Source organism: Aythya ferina (genome assembly GCF_964211825.1).
Source record: "Aythya ferina genome assembly, chromosome: 5".
Lineage (NCBI taxonomy): Eukaryota > Metazoa > Chordata > Aves > Anseriformes > Anatidae > Aythya > Aythya ferina.
Window position 1 is genome coordinate 2,552,945 of NC_140301.1, and position 21,711 is coordinate 2,574,655.

General features: G+C 36.5%; 1 protein-coding gene across 7 annotated transcripts in view; it reads left to right on the top strand.

Moving 5' to 3' along the window:
* Positions 1–21,711, top strand: part of SBF2 (SET binding factor 2) — a 251,703-nt gene that overhangs the window by 147,911 nt on the left and 82,081 nt on the right. For all 7 annotated transcript variants that reach the window (XM_084521588.1, XM_084521591.1, XM_084521593.1 and 4 more), the window contains 3 exons: positions 900–1,104; positions 3,977–4,086; positions 5,587–5,736. In XM_084521588.1, the coding sequence (XP_084377714.1) occupies positions 900–1,104; positions 3,977–4,086; positions 5,587–5,736 (465 nt within the window). The remainder of the gene's footprint in view (positions 1–899; positions 1,105–3,976; positions 4,087–5,586; positions 5,737–21,711) is intronic.

Consider the following 21,711-nt stretch of genomic DNA (forward strand, 5'->3'; position numbering starts at 1 on the left):
CTATTTTGGTAGAATAAGTATGGCAGTGTTCTGTGATGCAAAACTGAATTGTTATTATTTTTTTTTCCTATGCTGGGGATCTCATCAAGAAAAGTGAAAAGCAAAGATAAAAACTTTCTCTGGGGTTGCTTATTGCATTTTCTTTTAAAGAAAAAGAAAACAAAGACCATAAAAGAGTGAGTGAAACATCACTGTAGACAAACATTTCTCATTGCAGTGGAAATTCTGACTTTTTGCAATGATAGTGATTTCTATCCATCAAGAACATCCCAAAATCTGAAGTTACAGCTTCTTTTTACTTTCCTTGTAATTTGTACCCATTGTTTCCTCTCTTTGACTGACTGTATTAATCTTTTTCCTTTCTTTAGTGCAAGCAGTGAATTGTATAACATATTTTGCAGGACATGCAGAAATTACAAAAATGTTACCTAATGAAGGAGGGCCACAGTTTCAAACATGATACAAAAATTAATTTTCACTTTGTAGACTTGACCAAGTTGAGAAAGTTTCTGGATGTGAAGAGACTGTATATTATATTTTTCAACCCTGTCTCTAGTATAGAAGCTAATTGTCATGCTACTTTCTATTTAAGTCCTAAATATTCATTAAGTTGCATAAAAGCAACCCAAGTTAAAAAAGGGATATTCTTTTGCTCTCTTTCTTATTTGAATTAATTTGGATGTTGACAAAAATAACTTTTTCCAAACTCTTTAAAGGCTTTTATATACTAAAGTAAATGAAAAGGTGATGTGAATTTGAAACATGATAGTAGTCAGCTGTATTAGTTGGCTTTTAATCTTTCAGGTGTGACAGATACACAAAACAGTGATGAATTCAGTGAGGCAGCTGGTAACAAAACATAACATGTTTGTGTTTAATGTTTTGGTTTTGGCCTGCAGGAAAATCCCAATCCCCACATAGCATTCCAGAAAGTGCCACGGCCCACAGAGGGCTCCCACTTGAGGGTTCACATCCTCCCATTTCCCCGGATCAATGAGTGCAGGGTGCAGGAGCTGCTCCAGGAAGGCCTTGCAAGGAGTCAGGGTGCCCCCCCTGCAACTCGGGGAGACAAGAAGTGCGTCGTTCCAGCAGGTCCCCCTGTTGGTATGTTTACCTTTTCACTAATTTACCTGTTTGTCATCCTATCTCATGTGTTGAATATATAATCAGCATGGCTGCAATGTGTTGCATCCAAGAAAGATATTGAGTTACTAGAACGTGTTCAGAGAAAAGCATCAAAGCTTGTGAAAGTACTAGAAAACTAGACATGCGTAGGAGCTGAGGGAACTGGGGTTGTTTAGTCTGGAGAAAAAGAGGCTGAGGGGAGACTTCATCACTTGCTACAGCTACCTGATAGGAGGTTATAGTAAAGTGGATGTCAGTCTCTTCTCAGATGACAAGTGGTTGGACTTAAAGTGGCCTCAAGTTATGCTGGGGAGGTTTAGATTGGATATTAGGAATAATTCCTTAAGGGAAGGTGTTGGTAAGAATTGGAATGAACTGCCCAGGGAAGTGGTGGAATTGCCATTCCTGGGGATATTGAAGAGGCATGTAGACATGGAGCTTAGGGACATGGTTTAGTGGTGGAGTTAGTAATGCTAGATGGACTTGGAGTTAGTAATGCTAGATGGACTCTCAAGGGCCTTTTCCAACATAAATGATTCTACAATTTCATGCTCATATGGTATTTTTAGCAATCACTGCAAACTTCAGTACATAGACTTACTTGTTTGCAGTTTTAAAAGCCCTCTTGAATCAGACTTCAATAAGAAGTGAACCATCTAGAGTGTGATTGGCATAATTAAGAACAACAGTAAAGGATTTGGTATAATTAAGAACAACAGTAAAGGATTTGGTTTCAGTTGGATTGAGCCTAGTAAGTTAGGTACTTTCTTCATCTAGCTGTGATGAATATCACCATATGTTAATTGTATGGCTGACTGAAACAATCTTTGAAGGTTCAGGTTTCTCATCTGGCACTAGTGGAAGATGTGGAAATCACTGGGAAAAGATAAAGAACAAACAAGCATATGTAATGATAATATGTATATAGGTATCTAAATATAAAGAGCAGATGAACACATTTCTCAGTTTAATTTTAGAACCCCCAAAACCTCAATTCATCATATTCATCAGTCTGAATAATGGCAGAAATAGGTATATTTAGTAAACCTTCAGGACACGTGAAGGTGGTAGAGCTTGCAAAATTACTGAAGAAGGAGATTAAAGTACCAGTCAACCTCGGCAAATTAGAGTCTGTAGTGTCTGTTGAATGCTGTCCTTCTCTACTATTTTTTTTTAGATAAAGTATTGCTCTTGCATAGGCATGATCAGCTGACTAGACAACATTTCTTCAGAAATTCATTTTGGGATTATAATGGTCATAGGGCAAACATGACCCAGCAATGTCAAGCTATTGCAAAAAAGACAAACATATTAGTGCGATGTATAAACAGGAGTACAGTCAGTGAACCCCATGGAGAAATCCTTTCGTTGTTCTCAATAAGACCTCAGCTGGATTGTTTGTTTCCATTTTTGGACAGTGGAAGACTGTCTCCGTTTTTGGTTCTGTTGGAGGGAGTCCAGAAGGCAAGAAGAATGACCAGTGCTCTGGAGAATGTGACCTACAAGGAAAGATGGAGAATTGTTTAGACTGAAAATTGGAAGACTGAGGGGACAGATAGTAGCAGTCTTCAATTACATAAGAGGCTGTTAAAAAGAGGAATCTTATCGCTATCTGTAGTGATAAGAAATAATGGGTGTAATTACAGCACAAAAGTCAAGTTATTTGTAAGGGAAAACTTGGTAAAATGAGGATTGTGAGGCATTTGAATGGATTTCTTGTGAAGCCAAGGAGTCTCTGTTATCACAGAACTTTGGGAACTTACTAGACAAACATGAGGAATGACATAAATAGAGTTGATCCAGTCTAGGGACAGCAGAATGAACTAGATGGCCTCTTGTGGCCTGTGTCAGGCCTGTTTCTCTTTGGTTTTGTGTCAGAAGAGGGTAAACTTTATTTACCTGCCTTTGCTGTTGACTAGATCATTGAATCTGTTAGTTATGGAAAGTTAAAAGGATATTCTGTTCTGCTGCCTTTCTTTAAAAGTATTTCCGGGCTAAGTGCAAGAGAAAGTTTCCTTTCTTAAGAAGTATATATTTTTGTCCGTTTTATGTTTTTTCAAGAAATAACTTTCATACTCTTATTCCCAGCTATCCTCTGTGTCAAAATCCTTGGATATTAAGAGCGCATCATTATCTACATAAAGGGCATATTATGTGTTTATATTCTATTTACTCAACACTAAATAGAGAAAAAGAATGCTAGATCTCCTATTCTGATTTTTCTTGACATTCAGAACAAAACACCACATTAAGAAAATAATCGTTATATCTCAACAAATTGGAATCTAGAAAAGAGAACAGGTCTGTTAGTTTTTATTCCATGTCACAGAATTCTTGGCACGGCTAACAAATTCTTTCAGAACAATGTAGTTATCTCCTGCTACACATGAAACATACAAGAGTATGCAGTTCACTATAGAGCAAGTGTGTGTGTGTGTTTATACGTGTATATGCATGCAAATTTGTATTCTCTATTAATTTGTATTTATATATTTCATGAGTATGTTAACTAGTTCAAGAGGTTGGAATCTCCATGTGCCTGTATGAAACAAATGGAAGAAAGTAGTAAAGAGAACTGAAAGTAGTAAAGAGAAACTGTTTTAGTTGAAATTAAGAGCACTCATGCAGGTAGTATAGAAAAAAACAAAACAAAACAAAAACAAAAACAAACAAAACAACAACAAACAAACAACAAACAAACAACATTCTATGTTCCCATCTGTATATATTTGCTTAACAGAATAAAATGCAGGGCACATTATTTATTTTTTTATTTTAAAGAACATTCTGGTATTCTTTGTGACTCTTGCTGAAGAAATTTACTGATGTATATTCATCTTTTCTGTGATAGTTTCCATAATGGAAAAAGGAAGCACAGTTTTCAATAGTGCACAAAGGCTGGAAGTTGTTAGAAACTGCATCGCATTCATTTTTGAAAATAAGTTTTTGGAGACTGAAAAGGTAATAAAATTAAATTTAAACTTTCCCAAGTAAGTATTAACTGTTAGTGTGTCACATGGAGACTGACCTCGTAACAACAAGTCTTGAAGTCTTATGTTTCAAATACTATTATTTTAATAATTTAAGTGAATGAAATAAGCACCAAAACTCATCTAAATGCAATATTATGTGTAATATGAGGCAGATGGATTTGGAAACCTGAATGTTGATGTTCTGTTTGCTAGTTTATATTACCATCATAAATAGTGCTGTCCATGTGATTTTTTTTCTTTTCAGAAAAGGTTTATATTTTTCCGACAATGTTGATAGGAGGAATGTAAACAAAAAGTATACGTAGCCATTTCATTGTCAACCAATGTTCTTTCAGATTTTCAGTCCAGTTTATTTTGCTGTTTTTAAAAATCAATAATTTGAAAAAACTTAGAGATGAATATAAATATTTGGTATGTCTATTTTTGCTAAAATGTACAAGTTGTCTTCCTTAACATCCTTATTTTTTCATGTTAAGATGATGCCCCTTTTTCTTGATTCTGTCCATATAATTTTATAATTTCGATTTCAAAACAGTCACTCAAACTACCATTCAAATTTAATTATGTGTATGAAAATGATAGTAAAATTATTTTCAGAAATTTTTCAGCTTCCCAGAGTACCATCTGTACACATCTCTCAGGCTATGCAGTTCAAGACAGGAAAGCAGTGTTTCTTGATTTACAAGATAGCGTTATGAAAATACATACAAGAATACATACAAGAAATGTCCTAATAAAATGTGTAGCTGTCCTGAAAGAATTTTGATGCATGTGCAACAGTTTCTTAATGTCTTTCAACTTGCAGGCACCTAGAAAATTTCAGTAGTGTTTTTTTGTACCACTGCATAGTAAATTTATCCTTTGACAATAAGCTGCCTTTTGTTATTTATCATTTGCTGTCTGTTAAATCTACTCTAAAGTGCCACAGTTGATAATCACTGATGTAGCACTTGATACATCTTTAAAGCATTGGTATAAATATTTTATTGGACCTAATTTAGGATAAACTGCATAACAGTCTTGTGGCCTCAGTACTATGAGTGGTATGCATCTTCTAAAACTACTTGTTTTGCACTGTTTATCAAAAACCATGCTAGCGGCCTAGCCTGGCTGAAGGCTGACAAGTTAGCATATGGTACAGATAAAGCACGTGCTTTCATGTACAGTAATCCAGTTCTGATTTCCTGTCCATTCAGTGCCTATCCATGATCAGTTGTTCCCATATACTGATGTAGGTGAGATGCCGTTTAATGCATTTGAAAAAAAGTAAAATAAAAAATAATGGAAAAAAATATATATTTAATGTTTGATTTAGCTTGAGTCTGTTATGTGAAAGCTTGATATCCAAGACTAGAAATCATTTGTTTGTTCTCTGTACTGTCACCTGCAGTTTCTTGATAAAGAAGGAATAATATTCACTGTTTTGGTGCCATTTCATTTTAATGAAGTTAGACTTTCTTGTCTCCAGACCCTGCCGGCAGCCCTGAGAGCCCTAAAAGGAAAGGCAGCTCGGCACTGTCTCACACAGGAATTAGGCCTGCACGTTAAACAAAATCGAGCAATTCTGGACCATCAGCAGTTTGACTACATAGTACGAATGATGAACTGTGCTTTGCAGGTACAATATGCGAGGTTTTGTTCTTTGGTTGTCTTTTTGTTAGTATGATAATCAAAAAATTGTTTACAGTGATGTGGACAAAATAATTGAATTATGGGACTGTGTACTGGAGTGATGTAGCAGATACTACCTGACAGTGCATTTAAGACATTTTGTAGTTCAAACGATACAGGACAAAATGCAAAGGTCTGTACAGATCTGCCTATATGAAAAAAAGAAAGAAAACTGTTTCCATTATTAATAATTTAGATATAATCAGTTTGGTATCAGTTAAGTATTGAATTGATTTATAGTAATAGCTCTAAGTATAATTTTTTATGAATGGTGTTAGCATTTCCAGGTCATTTTCATCTGAGCTCCTAAAATGTGTAATACCCACACCTCTGTTTAACAAAACATAAGATTTTCTTCTTTGTCATCACAAGTGCAAACACATTTCAAGAAGAAAGCATACTTTCTGATTCCATAATAGGTGGTGGTAGCACTGCTTTTCACTGCGTTATCTTAGTTTGCCAAAAACTCACTTTAGTTGGTATTTGAGGTTCATCTACTGAGTTATTCTACAGATGAATTGCTACGTAATTTTGTGGTAAGTAAACATTAGCCTGGTAGCAGTTAACTATAAGAGTAAAACATGTGGATGACTTCTTTTGACCTTCATTTGAATAATTGTTCTGATTTAGCTATATTTGTCGGCAAAATGCATTTTATATATACCGGTGTTCACTCTGATATCTGAGAATGCAGTAATTTTATGTATATTTATATTTATAATGTGATCACGCTTTGTTATAATTTGCCTCCCCTTGCCCCTATCTAAGTTAGTGTGTTAGGGATCTGAGCGAGACATGGAAATGTTTTAACCCCACTCACATCTAACCATAATAAATAAATAAATAAATAAATAAATAAATAAATAAACTAAAACCTGCTAACATTATTTTGCAGCAGTGTGTTGACCCATATATTTAAAAAGGTGAGTGCTAAATACAGCTTACAGGAGTATAAAAATAAATTATCATTGACTGAGCAAATACTACCTCAGGTCACTATCAAAGGCAAATTTTGTTATCTGTTGTATTTCTGGTCATTTACAGTAGATATTTTTCTACTATTTAGAACAATACTCAGCTTGGTGTGTAGTAGTGATATTCAGAGTCAAATTAGCTGCATGTTGCAGATGAAGATGTCAGTCAGCTGGCTAAAATTGCACAGCTTGTACCAGAATGCACTATTTTGACACAGCCATTGGCCTTTTCCAAGTTCTAAGTATAGCTATAAAGTTAAAAGAAACATAAAATTACCTGTGAAAGTGCATTTCTCTGCCCAAAATTATGACTAATGAAATACTGCACCTGCTCTGTGTTCCAGAGTCAGAAATGTTACTTCAAACCAAAAACCACAGTTTTCTAGATATCCTACAGATTTTGGTCCTTCTCATGATTGTTCCTGGGGGGGTGACCAAAAAAAAAAAAGTCAAGAGATATTTTCAGACAAAAGGAAGGAAATACGAATCCCCTTTATTTGCAGCATCATAGTACAAAACAGATAGCAGAGAAAAATGTTGAGTTGAGGAAATTTCCGTTACTGAGGAAAGAAATACTGACACCACCTCTTAAAGCAATGAAATCCAGTTTTTCTGTTCAAGAAAAATTAATATTTTTTTCACAATTATTTGAAGGCCCAAGAAGGACCTTAATGGTCATAAAAATGGTTGTTTGTTTTTTTTGAAGTAATATGGAAATAAAATAGAATGATATTTTTCTTAATAAAGGTAGCAAATCATGCAAATCAAATCATGCAAATCAAATCATGCAAATCAAATCATGCAAAGGAAACAAATATATGGATTAAGGGGGCACAATTATTACCGTTTTATTTCCCCAGTAGTATTTTTATATCTTTGAAATGTAAAATGGAAATTTCCAGTTCTCAGTAGTAAGCTTAGCCAACATGAAAACATCTGAACTCCTGACACTGGGCAGCTAGTTAGAAACAAGTATTTTCAGTACATCTACTTTTATGACATGAAATCATTTATTAAGATAAAAGCATGATTTATAATTTGTCTATGTACTTGGTTCAACTCTTATTTGGAACAATGTGTAAATTGTGACATTTTGGAGCTTCTCTGTATCACTTAGACAAAAATACATTATCAAGAACTTTGTTAAATTTGCTGCTGCTGCAGTCAGATGCAAGTCAGCATTTTGCCATAGAGACATTAGTTCTGTTAACTGCACGTCATAAGACCAGGCAACTTAAACAGTGTCTGTTAAAAGATACAGAAACTTAATGTAAGAAAGATGGTGTTAACTGAAGATGTATTCAACCTTTAGGGTAATATAATGTTAATTATGATGGAATTTTGAGGGATTATGGATTGCAGTGTTGCTTTAAGACCTCACAGACCTATTGGAATTGTAGAAACCGTGCCATCAAATGTCTTTTCGTACATTTTTCTGTTAATATTAGCGCTCCCGTTGATTTTTCTAAGATAGGAACAGAAGTATTGCTGTTTCCAGGAGGCATATAGCAGCTGATACAAAAGCTATGGAGAGGGAAGAGCCTGTGGGATAGCTGGTAGGTTGGGCACAGCCCTGGCTCTCTACTGGTCTCTACTGTACGTGGTGGGTTGAACCGGGATGTGCATGCAGGAAGTCCCAGCATGATGGCTTTCCCTTGGAAGTACCGGTCTCCCCTGGCTCACTTGCACATGCATATAGGAATTGTGATGCTCTCCAGCCACCAAACCTCTGCTACTGATAATGTGATTTGTTGCTAACAATGTGTATTTTAAGGGATACAGGTAAGCTGTTTCTGGAAATGTCTTTTGACTAAGAAGCTGTGTTACTGGCATGTACAGAGTTCTTTGTCTTACTGGGAACAGTGTTATATTACATATATTACAAAATCAGGAAGAGTACATTCTTAATAGTTTATTGCAGATCTCTTCATTACTGTTAAGGTTTTCCTTGTTGTTTAGTTGGTTGGTATTTTTTTTCTTTTAATAGAATGTGCTTTCTTGTTCTACTTGAGTCCGTAAAAATAAATGTCAGATACTTTTTCAGAGCTTCTATATACTCATTTAGTTGATTAAAAGTGGTGTGTTAACACAATGCTGCTAATAATACCCCTGTGTATGTAGTTGCTAGTCTCTTTACATGTATAGCTGGTATAATGAATCTGCTACCACAATTCTTGAAAATAGATGAAGGATGAGGAATAAATAAATGCTCATAGCATTGCTTCAAGTTATTTTAGTGAAAGATGACTTAGGCTGTATTTCCCCAAGTATCTGATCTGACATTTTGCAACTGGGAGGAGGGAAAGGAAGAGGTGTTTCGCTAATTTCTGTAGAAATGACAAAACTTAGGCTTGGCAGATCTCTGGCATTTGTCAGCTTGAGGCTCTCAGTCCAAGTGCAACATTCCTTTGGACTATTACTATATAGCCTATTTACGGTTTGAAAGATGGGCAGGACCTCGCTGCAAATTTTTAATAGGCCTATGATATATGGGGCAGTACAATAGAATTTCATAAATTATTTTGCCTCGTTTAGCAGGCATGCAGTTGCATGTCAAACCATATGGCAGACTTTAGATAGCTTTACAAATACAGTTAAGGTAAGACTTGGTACAATAGGTCAATACTGAAGTGAAAAATATGCTTTACTGGTCTCTATTCTTGTCCAGGAAGTAGTGACAATCTACTGTTGCTGAAGTGCAAATGTAAGAAATATTTCTGATCATTCTTAGTAGTACAAGAATCAAAATGACATGGAGATTGTATAGCTAATTGTTTAAAGCAGATATCTTCTGATGAGGTCAATTAAATCACCAGTTAGTTGCTTTTTTCTCTCCTGCAAGTAGTCATTGGCCACTTGCTAAAAACTTTCTTTTCATTCCCTGAGAAAGAATTCTTCCCCTGACAGATCATATGCTCTGAAAAGACTCTGTAGCCTGTACTACAGCAGTGGTTAGTATCTGTTATAGCAAATTATAGGAATTATGTTCTGTTCCATATGTTATTATAACTTTATTACTTCTAAGCCATCTACAGTGTTGTGAAAACTCAGTGTATTGATTGGCAATTTATTCATACAGATGGCACTGTAATGTGAAATTATTTCTCTAGACATTGTTTCCAAGGTGTTTGTTTTCCTCTACTGAGGCAACATCCAGCATAATTTAGAATTATGCATAAATTCCTATTTTAAAAGTTCTTTCTCTTTAATTTTCTCTAATAAAAAGCTTTTCTCTGGCATGTTAGAAAAGACTGCCAATACTTGACTTTTTTCAGCTAAAAAGGCCATTTATTATCAGAGGAATGCTTTTTCTAAGTAATTATATTTACAGCAATATGTTTTATATTTAATATTAATTAAGAAATAATGACAAAAAAAAAGTAAAGGTTGAATTTGCATAACTCTCCATTAATTAGTCGCAAATCATTGACATGACTTGTCCAGACTTTGAGTTGTCTCTCTGATTTTCTTCTGGCTGTAGCAAATGAACTTTGTATTTTGAAACATAAAAGCACTCTGATAAAATGTCAGTAAAGGCAAAAAGAGGCCTGAAGATTCTCCCATTGTATAGGTGGAGGGTACTTGATAATCACAACTAATAATTTTTATGTTTAAAAATACATTCTAAACAATTTGCATAGAATACTGAACAATAACAATAAGATATGGTAAAAAAAATAAAATGTTTTGGCAGAAAAATTCTCTTCCGATAATTAGTGCAGGACTATGAGCTAGCTTCCTTTGGTAGCTGGAACAGACAAAACTTCTCATTTAAAAACTCCAAAACTAAGATGATGTAATTTAACATTTCCTGTGTAAGGTGTTGGACAGTAATACTGCCTAGCTGCACACTAATGCAAATATGTTTCAAATCAGAAAACACCTGTGCCTAGGACATCTGAAATACTTAATCTAAATGTGGTTAAAGTGGAAATTGATTACGTAAAACTGAATAATATATAAATACTTCCAAAATTATTGTTGTTAGGCATAGGAAAGGGATGTTGTCTTCTAATGATGTGAGTTAATCTGGCAACCTACACAGTCATCAATACTGTTTTAGGTCCTGATTTGCTCTGGTTTTGCATCTGTGTGAATATATATCTCTTGTACTAGTGTAACTGAGGGAATATCTTTAATAGAAGACAAATTTTTCATAATTTTAACACTTTAGATAATATCTAATAAATTACTAAGGCTTTTGATAGTGGTAATAGGCAGAGATTTGAAGGACTACTCTTAAGTTTCTCCCCTTATTTATTTTTGAAATACAGTATACTGAGTACTGTAAAAGCATACTTAGAGTTTACAGTATAAAAAACAAAGGAAGTCATACTAGCAACCAGTGCAAAATTAAAATTTTAACCTGCATTAGGTTACACTACACGTACATCTGGGCCAGCATCTTTTCTTTGACAATGGCCAAAAACAGGTAAAAGATAGTATTGATAAACTTTCTTTCTAGAATTTTTCTTACGACCCTTCAGTATTGCTTTGGTATAATATGGTCCTCTTTCTAGCATTTACTCTTCAGGCTATTGTGAAAGAAACTTTAATATACAAAATTAGACTAATGGCATTCCATAAATATTAACTTTTTTTCTTATGTAAATAACATTGTCAGCAGATGAAGTTTAAAACTTGTCAGTCTCAGAATTCAGTTTTGCAAATACTGTCCAATAACAAGAAAGATTTTATTACTCCTGAGAGAAAATCAACCATGTGTGTGTCATATGATTCAAATTCTTGGCAATATAAAGGTTAAATGAACTAGCATTTCTCATATTTTATGTTGAAAACTACATTGCCAAACATCTTTCTTTTAGAGGGTTATAGTAGGTCTTTCTTCTTTCAAGACTTTTATTTCATGGGCTGCCTTTTGTTACTCAGTTTGACGTGTGTTCCTGGAATCAGCGACTCTCAGAGATAATATTTGAGTAGCAGCAATATTAGAAAGTCTTTTAAGGTATTTTGAAACAGAAAATTTGTCATGAAGAGAAATCGTGGGAGTTTAACAGCGCCATGCTTAATTCTATTGATTCATCAGTTATTAAGAACTTGATCTTGTTCATCCTGTTAGACAGAGTCATGATGCTATTTAAATAAAAGAAAGGAAAGACCTTTCTTGGTCTTTAGTGTTTAAGGCTTGGACTTGAAGCTTCCACTTTTAATTCCATATCTTACTGTAGACTTATTTATTTTTGTCACAAGAAGCTTGTCATACAGTTTCTCTGATCCATGTTTTTTCACCCACAAAGAGGAAGCAACGGTTTTTCTAATCCTGATGACTTTTCAGGAGTCCACCCATAATGTTCTGGACTTCATAAAAGAAGCTGCTATTTCTGAGTCTTTCTGATGATGTCTTTTTCATAAGAAACTGCAAGGTACTTTAATATCATTGCACATGGCTGAACTGATAACACTCACATAGTTTTTCTAGAAAAACAACACAGTAAGTATATTGAAAAAGGCTGTATTGCTGATCTGTTCTTATTTTTCTTTTCTTTGCTCTGAGGAACATAATGTTATACTCATGTACTCATGTTATCTCATGGGATGCCCACATAGTCAAGGCAAAATCAACTCACAGGTGTCTTTTTGCCAAATACAGAAAACACAGTTTTTCTTTGCAGGACTCTCCATGTATGCATTCATAAAGTAGGTACCCGTGTCCTACTTTCACGCAACATTGCAGTGTTTTTAGCTTTATTACTGCTGTTAGAAGACCAGTCTGCAGTTACCTCCTCTGCAGGGACCAAGGGAAATGACCACCTTGACACAGCAATGGCCATGACTATTCTTCTGCGGGCCACAAGTCTCTCTGCAGAGCTGGCCACATCCAAGTAATCCCTTTTTCTTTGGGCAGCAGTCTCTGTGGAGAGGCATCTAACTGTTTCTGCATACGTGTATACAGACAACCAAGGTGGTTGTCTCAAGCTGTGTTAGACTGCCTCTGCAGTTTAGTCAGGAATTTCTTTGTCTGTTAACTACACAGCAGAAACCCACATCCTCTTTTCAAGCTGACACTGGGCCAGCAGAGGAGTGTTCAGAGATGAGTTCCTATGTGGCCAGGCACCTCCTAAATTGCTGTTTGCTTGGGGACTTCCAAGCCCTTGCTTCTGGTAAGCTAAAAGCAATTGTGACTTCTGCTCAGATTATGTTTATGAGCAGTTACCAGTGCAGGATTCAACCTCTTTTTTATTATTATTTTTAAAGGGTCTCTGGGTAATATTTTAGTATAAATATTACATGATAGTAGGGTGTTGTTGTTTACATAAGAATAAGCAAAAATGGGTGAGCAGAGGCAGCCCAGCTCCTCTGGCTGATTGCCAGCTCTCTGCGGGTCAGCTGGACTGGCCAGAACCAGCTGGAACCGGCCGGAACTGGTTGGAACTGGCCAGAACCAGCTGGAACCAGCCAGAACCAGTTGGAACTGGCTTGGACCAGCCTGGGGCACCTGCGCCCTCAGTCAGCCCATGTGGTGCCTTCAGAGGCACAAGTGAAATTAAGGCCCTGAAGCAAAACAACAAGAAGAGGTATGTTGGGAGTAAAGATGTTTTTAGCAGGTCTTATGTGACGTTTATATAGCGATGTAAGCATTTTGGAAAAAACACAGGATAAGGTATCCAAAGGGCAGACAGCTTGTCTGTGTCTGGGCTGCGTTGATTTCAGTCAGGTCGTAGCTAGCTTGCAGATAACTAAAAATGTGATACCCTTTAAAAAGGGGATATGCCCTTTAAAATGTGGTACCACTGAAGCAGCAGACCTCCGGACTCCAAAGGAGGGTGCCACAAAAGGTGGCCCCTTGTCAGGGTTGAGGAGAGGGCTGTAACCCCATGCTGCCGGCCAGCTCTCTGGGTTGGTTTGCAGACAGGTCGGTGCTCCTCATGGCCGTCTGCTCTCACCGGCCTTTCTTCAGGCCTCCAGGATTCCCTGTTAACGCAGGGCAAGCTTGCATGTGTTTGCTCACACATAGATATCTTATTGAAACCATGCAGCTTCTTGACGTGGTAGGCTCTAACTGCTCTTAAGTGTTCATTACTGTTAATTGCATCCTTGTGGTTGCCGCGCATTTCTAATAACTCCATGTTCTAAATATTTTTGGTTGTCTTGATGAAAAGCAGACGTGTGGATGTATGCTACTCACTGTTGTAAATAAAATAAGTCTGGTTTAGGAATTGTGTTATACTGCTGTGTAGTTATTCTGTAGCCTGCCCATGAGAGAGGTGGACTGATGAAAGGTAGGGGTTTTTTTGTTTGTTTTGTTTTTTTTAAGGAAAAAAGAAGTTTTGATGTTGAAAGGAGTAGGCATTTTGCTAATTAAAACAAGTGAAATCAGTGACTTTTGTTTTCGCAAGTTTTATATTTAATGAAAATATGAAAAGAATACATGGTAAATATTCTTATTTTAAATGTTATCTGTATATATAATTTGTATGTCAGTACATTGATATAATTCAGTATAGATTTGTGTGTAATACTGTCAAGTACATATATATGCACTTAATCAGCTTTTTGTCACTTTTTATACAATAACTAACAAAATACAGAGTACTATTGATGTACAGTACCCAGACACTGAACATAGTTCTGTGGTGGCTGCCAATAGACATGTGTGTATGTATGTAGGTTTAGTTCGGTCTTCTGTTACTAAGATGAATGGCAAGAGTTTTTCTGTCTAACATAGTGTCTCGCTCTGGGCTTCGCCACCTGCACATCACCCTCCAAATAACTGTGAAAGTGAGGTGTATTAGAGGAGCTGAAACAGAGTGCTTTCCTGCTCTGCCAGCAAGGTGTGTTCTCCCTTGGTTATTGGTAGTGCTCAACTTACCAGAAGAAACATGCCATGTAGAAGACTGGTTTATTATTCCACTGAGGAACTTTTTGAATTTGTTTGTTTTAAAATGGTTTCTTTCTCAGGAATTTGCATCAAAAATGTCAGTGTGCTGTAAGATGATCATCTTTTATTTATTCTTCACATATGTCATTTCTGAACCAGAACATTGAAATATATTAGGAGTCTTCTAATCATTTGGTTCCTATGATGTTTGTATAACCTTTGGTTTAAACAATTGAAATCTTGGCTGCTTGTATTCAAAAACCAGTGTGATGTTGAGATAAATTCCATAAAATACAGCAGAGTTCTGGGTTTTGTCAATATTTTATGTAAACTTTTGCAAGTGCATTAATATGATGAGCATAAAGTGATGAATGTATGTGGCATTTAAGAATGATGTTTTTAAGGAAACAGGCAACAGAAGAAAAAAATCCATTATAGTAATAGACATACCTCTACTGTTGCATAAAAAAATGTGTGCAAAGTTTTAAGAACAAAAACAGAAAAGATACAAACAAAAGATATATAAAAAAAATATATATGGCACTTGTTGACATAAATTTTTATTATTATAGCCCAGATTTATGACTTGCATGAATTGTTTTTTAGGATGCATGGGAGAATACTATGTAACCAAGCTGTGGTGAAGATTACTTTTTGTATTTCCTCACCATAAGCAGTCTATAGTAGACTGTCAAATCAGACTAGTCTATACTAGACCAGTCAAATCATACTACACCACGTCTTACTTTTTTTTGGTAATAATAACACACTAAAAATCAACCTTGATTATGAGGGATGCCGTGGTTTTTAACACTTATTATTTAGAAAGAAATCTTTCCTGTTAGAATATTCTGTCTACCTTTGAACCTTAGGCCTCTGAGTTTTACGTTTGATGCTTCCTTTGACAATACCGATGATTTTAATTCTCAACAAATCTTCATTTTTCTGTGTACACATCTAATACCTTAAACTTCTAATACATTAATGTAATTCCTAATATTATATGTTTTTTCCTGTACTTTTAAGTCTTCCAGATTTCTTTTCTGTAAGTATCACTCAAGTTTTGGTATTTTTCATTTGTACAAGATTAGCATTAGTACAGTCTAGATTCACAGATGGCACAAAATACAATGTACATACATGTTTCTTGGATCAGTACACTTGCCCATGTGCCAGCAGAAGTTGGGGTTCATACCCTTAAACTAAGACTTTACTGGGTTTTTATTGTTTTATTATTAGAACAGAGGCAAAACAAGTGGTGGTTTGGGGCATTTTCTGTTCATAAGAAGACAAAGTATGTTAATGCAGGCAAAACTAATGGACTAAAATAGCCCTTAATTTATTGTTTTCAGACCAAATTGAAGATTCTAAACTATTGATTTCTTTGGAATTTAGTCAATTTTATTTATGAAGTTAAAAGGTGTAATTGCTTTTGTAAAAAACAATTTAAAGGAAAATATTTATTTTAATGGACTATTTTGGAGCCTTTCCTTTGTCATTTGGGAATAGCTGAAATACTAACCATATGTGTTTCTGTTTAAAATCCACAGGCCACAACTACAGTTATGTTAATACAATTTGTTACTTAGCCTCTGAATTGTATGTGTAGGAAAGTCATAGACTTTGATCCTGACTCGATTATGATAGATGGCTGTTACCTTCCCAATCCCCTATCTGTTTAGCCTCAGCCCCTATAGAGACAAATACCATGTAAAACATTACTTTCTGTGAAGAAGACTGACAGTAGGCTTGTGGTTTTTAAGTTACTTTTCACAATCTCTTAGGCATGGTTAGTGGATAAGCAGCATTGCATGGATCAAAAACATGAAAACCGTAACTACAGACAACATCAAAAACAGGATGTTGAGAGATATTCAGAGAATCACTTCTTTGATTGTCCGTATTTCAGCTAAGCTTTTAAGAAAGGCACTCAGACTGCCACTTGCATTTTGTACATACTTACTGCAAAAAACTGCTTAAGGATAATTTGTTATAAAATGCCATATAACAGATATGAACTTGATCTATCTTGTGTAATTTCTAATATCAAAAAGAAGATAAAACATGCATATGAAAACAACAGGCATCAGAACTGATTCACTTAAAATCAGTCAAGCAAACTACTCATGAAAAATGATCTTATGGAAAAATGAAAGATCTTACATGAGCTCTAATTACAGTGCCGTTGGTGGTACTCATTCCTGGCTTCAAAACTGGCATTCTGTTCTTACAATTAAGAGCAGGTATACTAAAATAAATGTGTTCTGATCATCTTTTTTTTTTTTATCAAAAAATTCACTTTTAATAGGCTACTTGAAATTCCTCTCTTGTGAGGTTACTTAGGAGTAAAACTGTGGGGAGAATTGTTCATTCTTGGATCTGCTTTTCTACAAGAGCATGTGAAAGTTTCTGCAGCCAGAAGTTTTCTGTGTTGTCCACAAACTTTTGATGTCACTTGGCATCTATTCGGGTTTTATCCATCTCCATAAATACTGTTAGATAGCATGAATATTTAGTGAAGGGCATTCGGATTTGTTGGAGAGGGGGACTTTTTTCCAAGCCATCTTGAACCAAATCCTATTTAATGAAAGTTCCTAAGTCAACAGGCATTGGGACAGGTTGCCCAGGGAGGTGGTGGAGTCAGCATCCCTGGGGGTGTTTAAGGATAGGTTGGATGTGGTGCTTAGGGACATGGTTTAGTGGGTGACATTGGTGGTAGGGGGATGGTTGGACCTTGAATCTCCTGCATCTATTCCTATTGGATTTTCAAAATTAAAAAAAAAATAAAAATTGTGGCTCAGTTTTTTTGGTCAACAAGACCAAAAAGTCTAACAAGAAAGAAATCTCAAGAAAGAAATCTCAAACAAATTAATTTCCAGTTAATTCATTTTAAGTCATAACCTAAATACATTAAAAATTCTGTAAAATAAAAATTCATTAAAAATTCTTCATAGTCATTTCTCCAGCTTTTTTTTCCTCATGACAGACAACCAAATTTACTAATTGTTACTGCAAAGTAGTTTTATCTTTGGTGATAACTGAGAGGTATTTCCTTAATTTAATATTTCTTCATGCCTTGATTTGAATCTGTCGGGCTATGGGACTCTTATGTATTTGTTCCAGAAATGTTTGTGGTACTGTAGGCTCTTCTGTGATCATACAAAGATTACAATATTACCATATAGATTTCCTTTGTCTCACTTCAGTGATCACTGGTATGCTAGGCAGGTAGGATGCTTTTCTGACTACTGTAGCTGTTCCAACTGCCCTGCCTTGAGCTGGCTGCCCAGGACTGTATCTAGGCCGCTTTTAAAGATCTCCGAGGAGGGGGACTCCACAGCCTGACACTTGGCTGACACTTAAGCGTCATGTTTAAAGTCAGGAAAAAATCATGAACTTTGAAGACAATGGTGAATTGTTTGTAAAACTTGGAAAAATATTTTTATGGATGTATACCTGATAGTTGATACATTATCACCAACAAAAGTAAGAATTTTTAGTCTTTGCATTCTTGTAATTTGTAAAAGTTAATCAAGTTTAACATATTTTATGAGACAACAACTGCATGTAAATGTATATACATGCTTATTTAATACAGTGAATCTCTCAAAGCATTTTACCTTACAAAATTTTGGCACTTGCAGCTTTCTACTTAATTCATTCCAAAAATAAACATAAACATAGATAATTAGTTATCATAAGAGAAAAATGCTTATTTTATGCTATGGACTAGGTGATCTTGAGGTCTCTTCCAACCTAGAAATTCTGTGATTCTGTGTGATACATTTTTAGTGAGGTGAAGAAAATTGCAGAGGTTTTAGTGAGTGAATAGAAAACATTTTGATGTGCCACAGGTGTGTAGAGGACTGACAGACTCCTCCCTCTGAGCAGGCAAAGCTCCTCTGGCACCAACATTACACAAATTACATCTTGTCCCCTGGCTCAACTTAAGCCCATTCCCCCTCGTCCTGTCACCAGGCACGTGGGAGAACAGACCAACCCCCACCTCGCTACAGCCTCCCTTGAGGTACCTATAGAGAGCGATAAGGTCGCCCCTGAGCCTCCTCTTCTCCAGGCTGAACAAGCCCAGCTCCCTCAGCCGCTCCTCGTAGGACTTGTTCTCCAGGCCCCTCACCAGCTTCGTCGCCCTTCTCTGGACTTGCTCGAGCACCTCCATGTCCTTCTTGTAGTGAGGGGCCCAAAACTGAACACAGTACTCGAGGTGTGGCCTCACCAGAGCCGAGTACAGGGGGACGATCACCTCCCTAGCCCTGCTGGTCACACTGTTCCTGATACAAGCCAGGATGCCGTTGGCCTTCTTGGCCACCTGAGCACACTGCTGGCTCATATTCAGCCGACTATCCACCATCACTCCCAGGTCCTTCTCTGCCTGGCAGCTCTCCAACCACTCATCTCCCAGCCTGTAGCTCTGCTTGGGGTTATTGTGCCCCAGGTGCAGGACCCAGCACTTGGCCTTGTTGAACTTCATGCAGTTGACCTCAGCCCATCGGTGCAGCCTATCCAGATCCTCCTGCAGAGCTTTCCTACCCTCAAGCAGATCAACACACGTGCCTAGCTTGGTGTCATCTGCAAACTTACTGAGGGTGCCCTCAATGCCCTCGTCCAGATCATCGATGAAGATATTAAAGAGGACCGGCCCCAGCACCGAGCCCTGGGGAACGCCACTAGTGACCGGCCTCCAACTGGACTTGGCTCCATTCACCACGACTCTTTGGGCCCAGCTATCCAGCCAGTTTCTAACCCAACAAAGCATGCGCCAGTCCAAGCCAAGAGCAGCCAGTTTCTTGAGGAGAATGCTGTGGGAGACGGTGTCAAAAGCCTTGCTGAAGTCAAGGTAGACCACATCCACAGCCTTTCCCTCATCCACCCAGCGCGTCACTTTGTCATAGAAAGTTTGCTTTGTGATGTAGCAAGTTTGCTGTTTAGTTCATGTGCCATTATTCAGGTCAATGCAGTAGTACTGCTGCAAGTGGCATATCGTGCTGTCTGGGATCTTTCCAGGCTGATAAATCTGTTTGTATACAATGTGCTCTTGGGAGGAGCTTCTTAGACTGCATGTCACTGCATTCTATATGCTAGAACACCACTGCATTATCACGTTAATCGTCTCACTCCTCAAATCGGCATCAATATACTGCACAGTAGCACCGTACTGTTCTTTTGCATCCGTCTCTCTTACTGTGCAGTCATGTAGAAAACACAAATCATTCTTATTTATTATTTTATCTTCCACGGAGAGGAGAAGGTTCAAAGAACTTTAGAAGAAGAATGGTAAATATGAGTATTTCGAAGTTTTTGTTGAATGGTTGACTAAGATGGCACAGCATGATGTATTAGAACACTAAATCAGAAACTGTGGTCTTAAAACTTCCAAAACACCCAAGAACGAAATTCAGTCCTTCAGCAGCTTTTCGCTACACGCTCCTATTTTTCAGCCATTGCAATCTGGCTCATCCTTCTGAAAGCTCCAGCTGAATTTGTGGAAGGATTTTTAAGCAGCATGAGTGTAATTCAGATTAGTACTTGATTATTATTTCACTGTATCCCAAACTGTCTTCTCTGAACTTTTCCTTTGCATTGCCATTTACTGTACTTCCATAGCAGGACTCCCCTTTCCCTATATTATTTTTCCCTATCATCTCAAGAAGATAGTAACAAAACAGTAAGGTGTTTGGAGTAAGCCCCTGAGAAAGGAAGATAAGGTAGTCTAGGAGAATATCTGTTAGTATAAAAACAAAAATGTATTAGTTCGCAGCTCAAAAGCTGACGAAGGCCTTTTCTGTGGCTAGTTTAGCTGAACACTTTTAGTAGCAAAGATTTGGAAATCTACAGAACAGAAAAATACTGTACCGAGATTTCTTATGGTTTGTATCAGAGAAACAATTTTGCTGGAAGGCAGAGCTACACTGACATTACTATTGAACTTCTGCTTCTTTGGTCCACACAGCAAGCTCAAGGACTACTTTCCCTCTCTAGTACTGCTCACACTGCAGAACCCTATACAGGGAACAGGAATTTGTTTCAAGAACATCCGAGCATGTCTGTTCAACTAGATGTATAAAACAATATATTTGGGGAGCTTACTTTTTCACTTCTCTGACCAAGTGGAGGAGTTGCTTCAAAGTATTCTAATCTTCAGATTTTCTGGAGCCATTTGAAATTTCCAAAAAGAAGTACTAATATAAGAAGTTTTAAGACTGAAAGAAGTGGAGGATAGTTGTACAGTTGTCGGTTCAAAATTGTTTTACAGTTTCTGCTACTGTCTTTATTTCTCTGTTACAAGAAATGCTTCGCACTTGTTTTGATCTGTATTCTTAGAAAAACAAGCATTCATTAACATTAAAGGCACTAAGTTTTAATAACAGCTTCAAAGAAACACAGTTCCCACACGTCGTATACACTTACCATACTTGTTATATTTAACCACAAAAAGTGTAAGATTTCACATAAAGCCTGTATCCATAAGAAAGAAGCTGCTGCTCATGCGGTGGAAAGTACAATCTGTACACTTAAAGTACTTCATAATAAGTTAAATGAAACTTCTATATTTTTCTAAGTTTTATTTTCCATAGTTTAAATATTTCTATTAGAATGTATATATGTCATTGATGAATGTTATCTTGGAAGGAGCACTTTACTAAATAAGCAGCTCTTGAAATGCCTGAATCTCTTGAGCTTTCAAGGCTTTTCAAAAGCATTCTTTCTTGCTCACACAGATTTGATGTGTTAATCAAGATAGACATTGCTTAACAACATGCTCCCTAACCCTGCCCAACATACGTCCTTCAGTTTCTCCAGTTTGCTTTACGTATTCTTTTCTATGAGCCATTTAGCCTTTTAAAAGACCTTATCAACTACGGTTATATAGCCATAAATTTGTTGTTTTGTTAGTATTTTTTTGTCCCATTCTACCACCTCTTCCCTCCTCCCCCAGAAATGGGATGTTTCCAATAATGGCTTTAGTAGTGTGATTTTTTCATGATAAGGAATAAGCCTATTCTGATACTCTTTAAGGTTGAGTTTTAGATTAAACAACTCCTACAGCAACTTGTATTAAAGTTGTTAAAATTGCAACTACTTTCTGAAA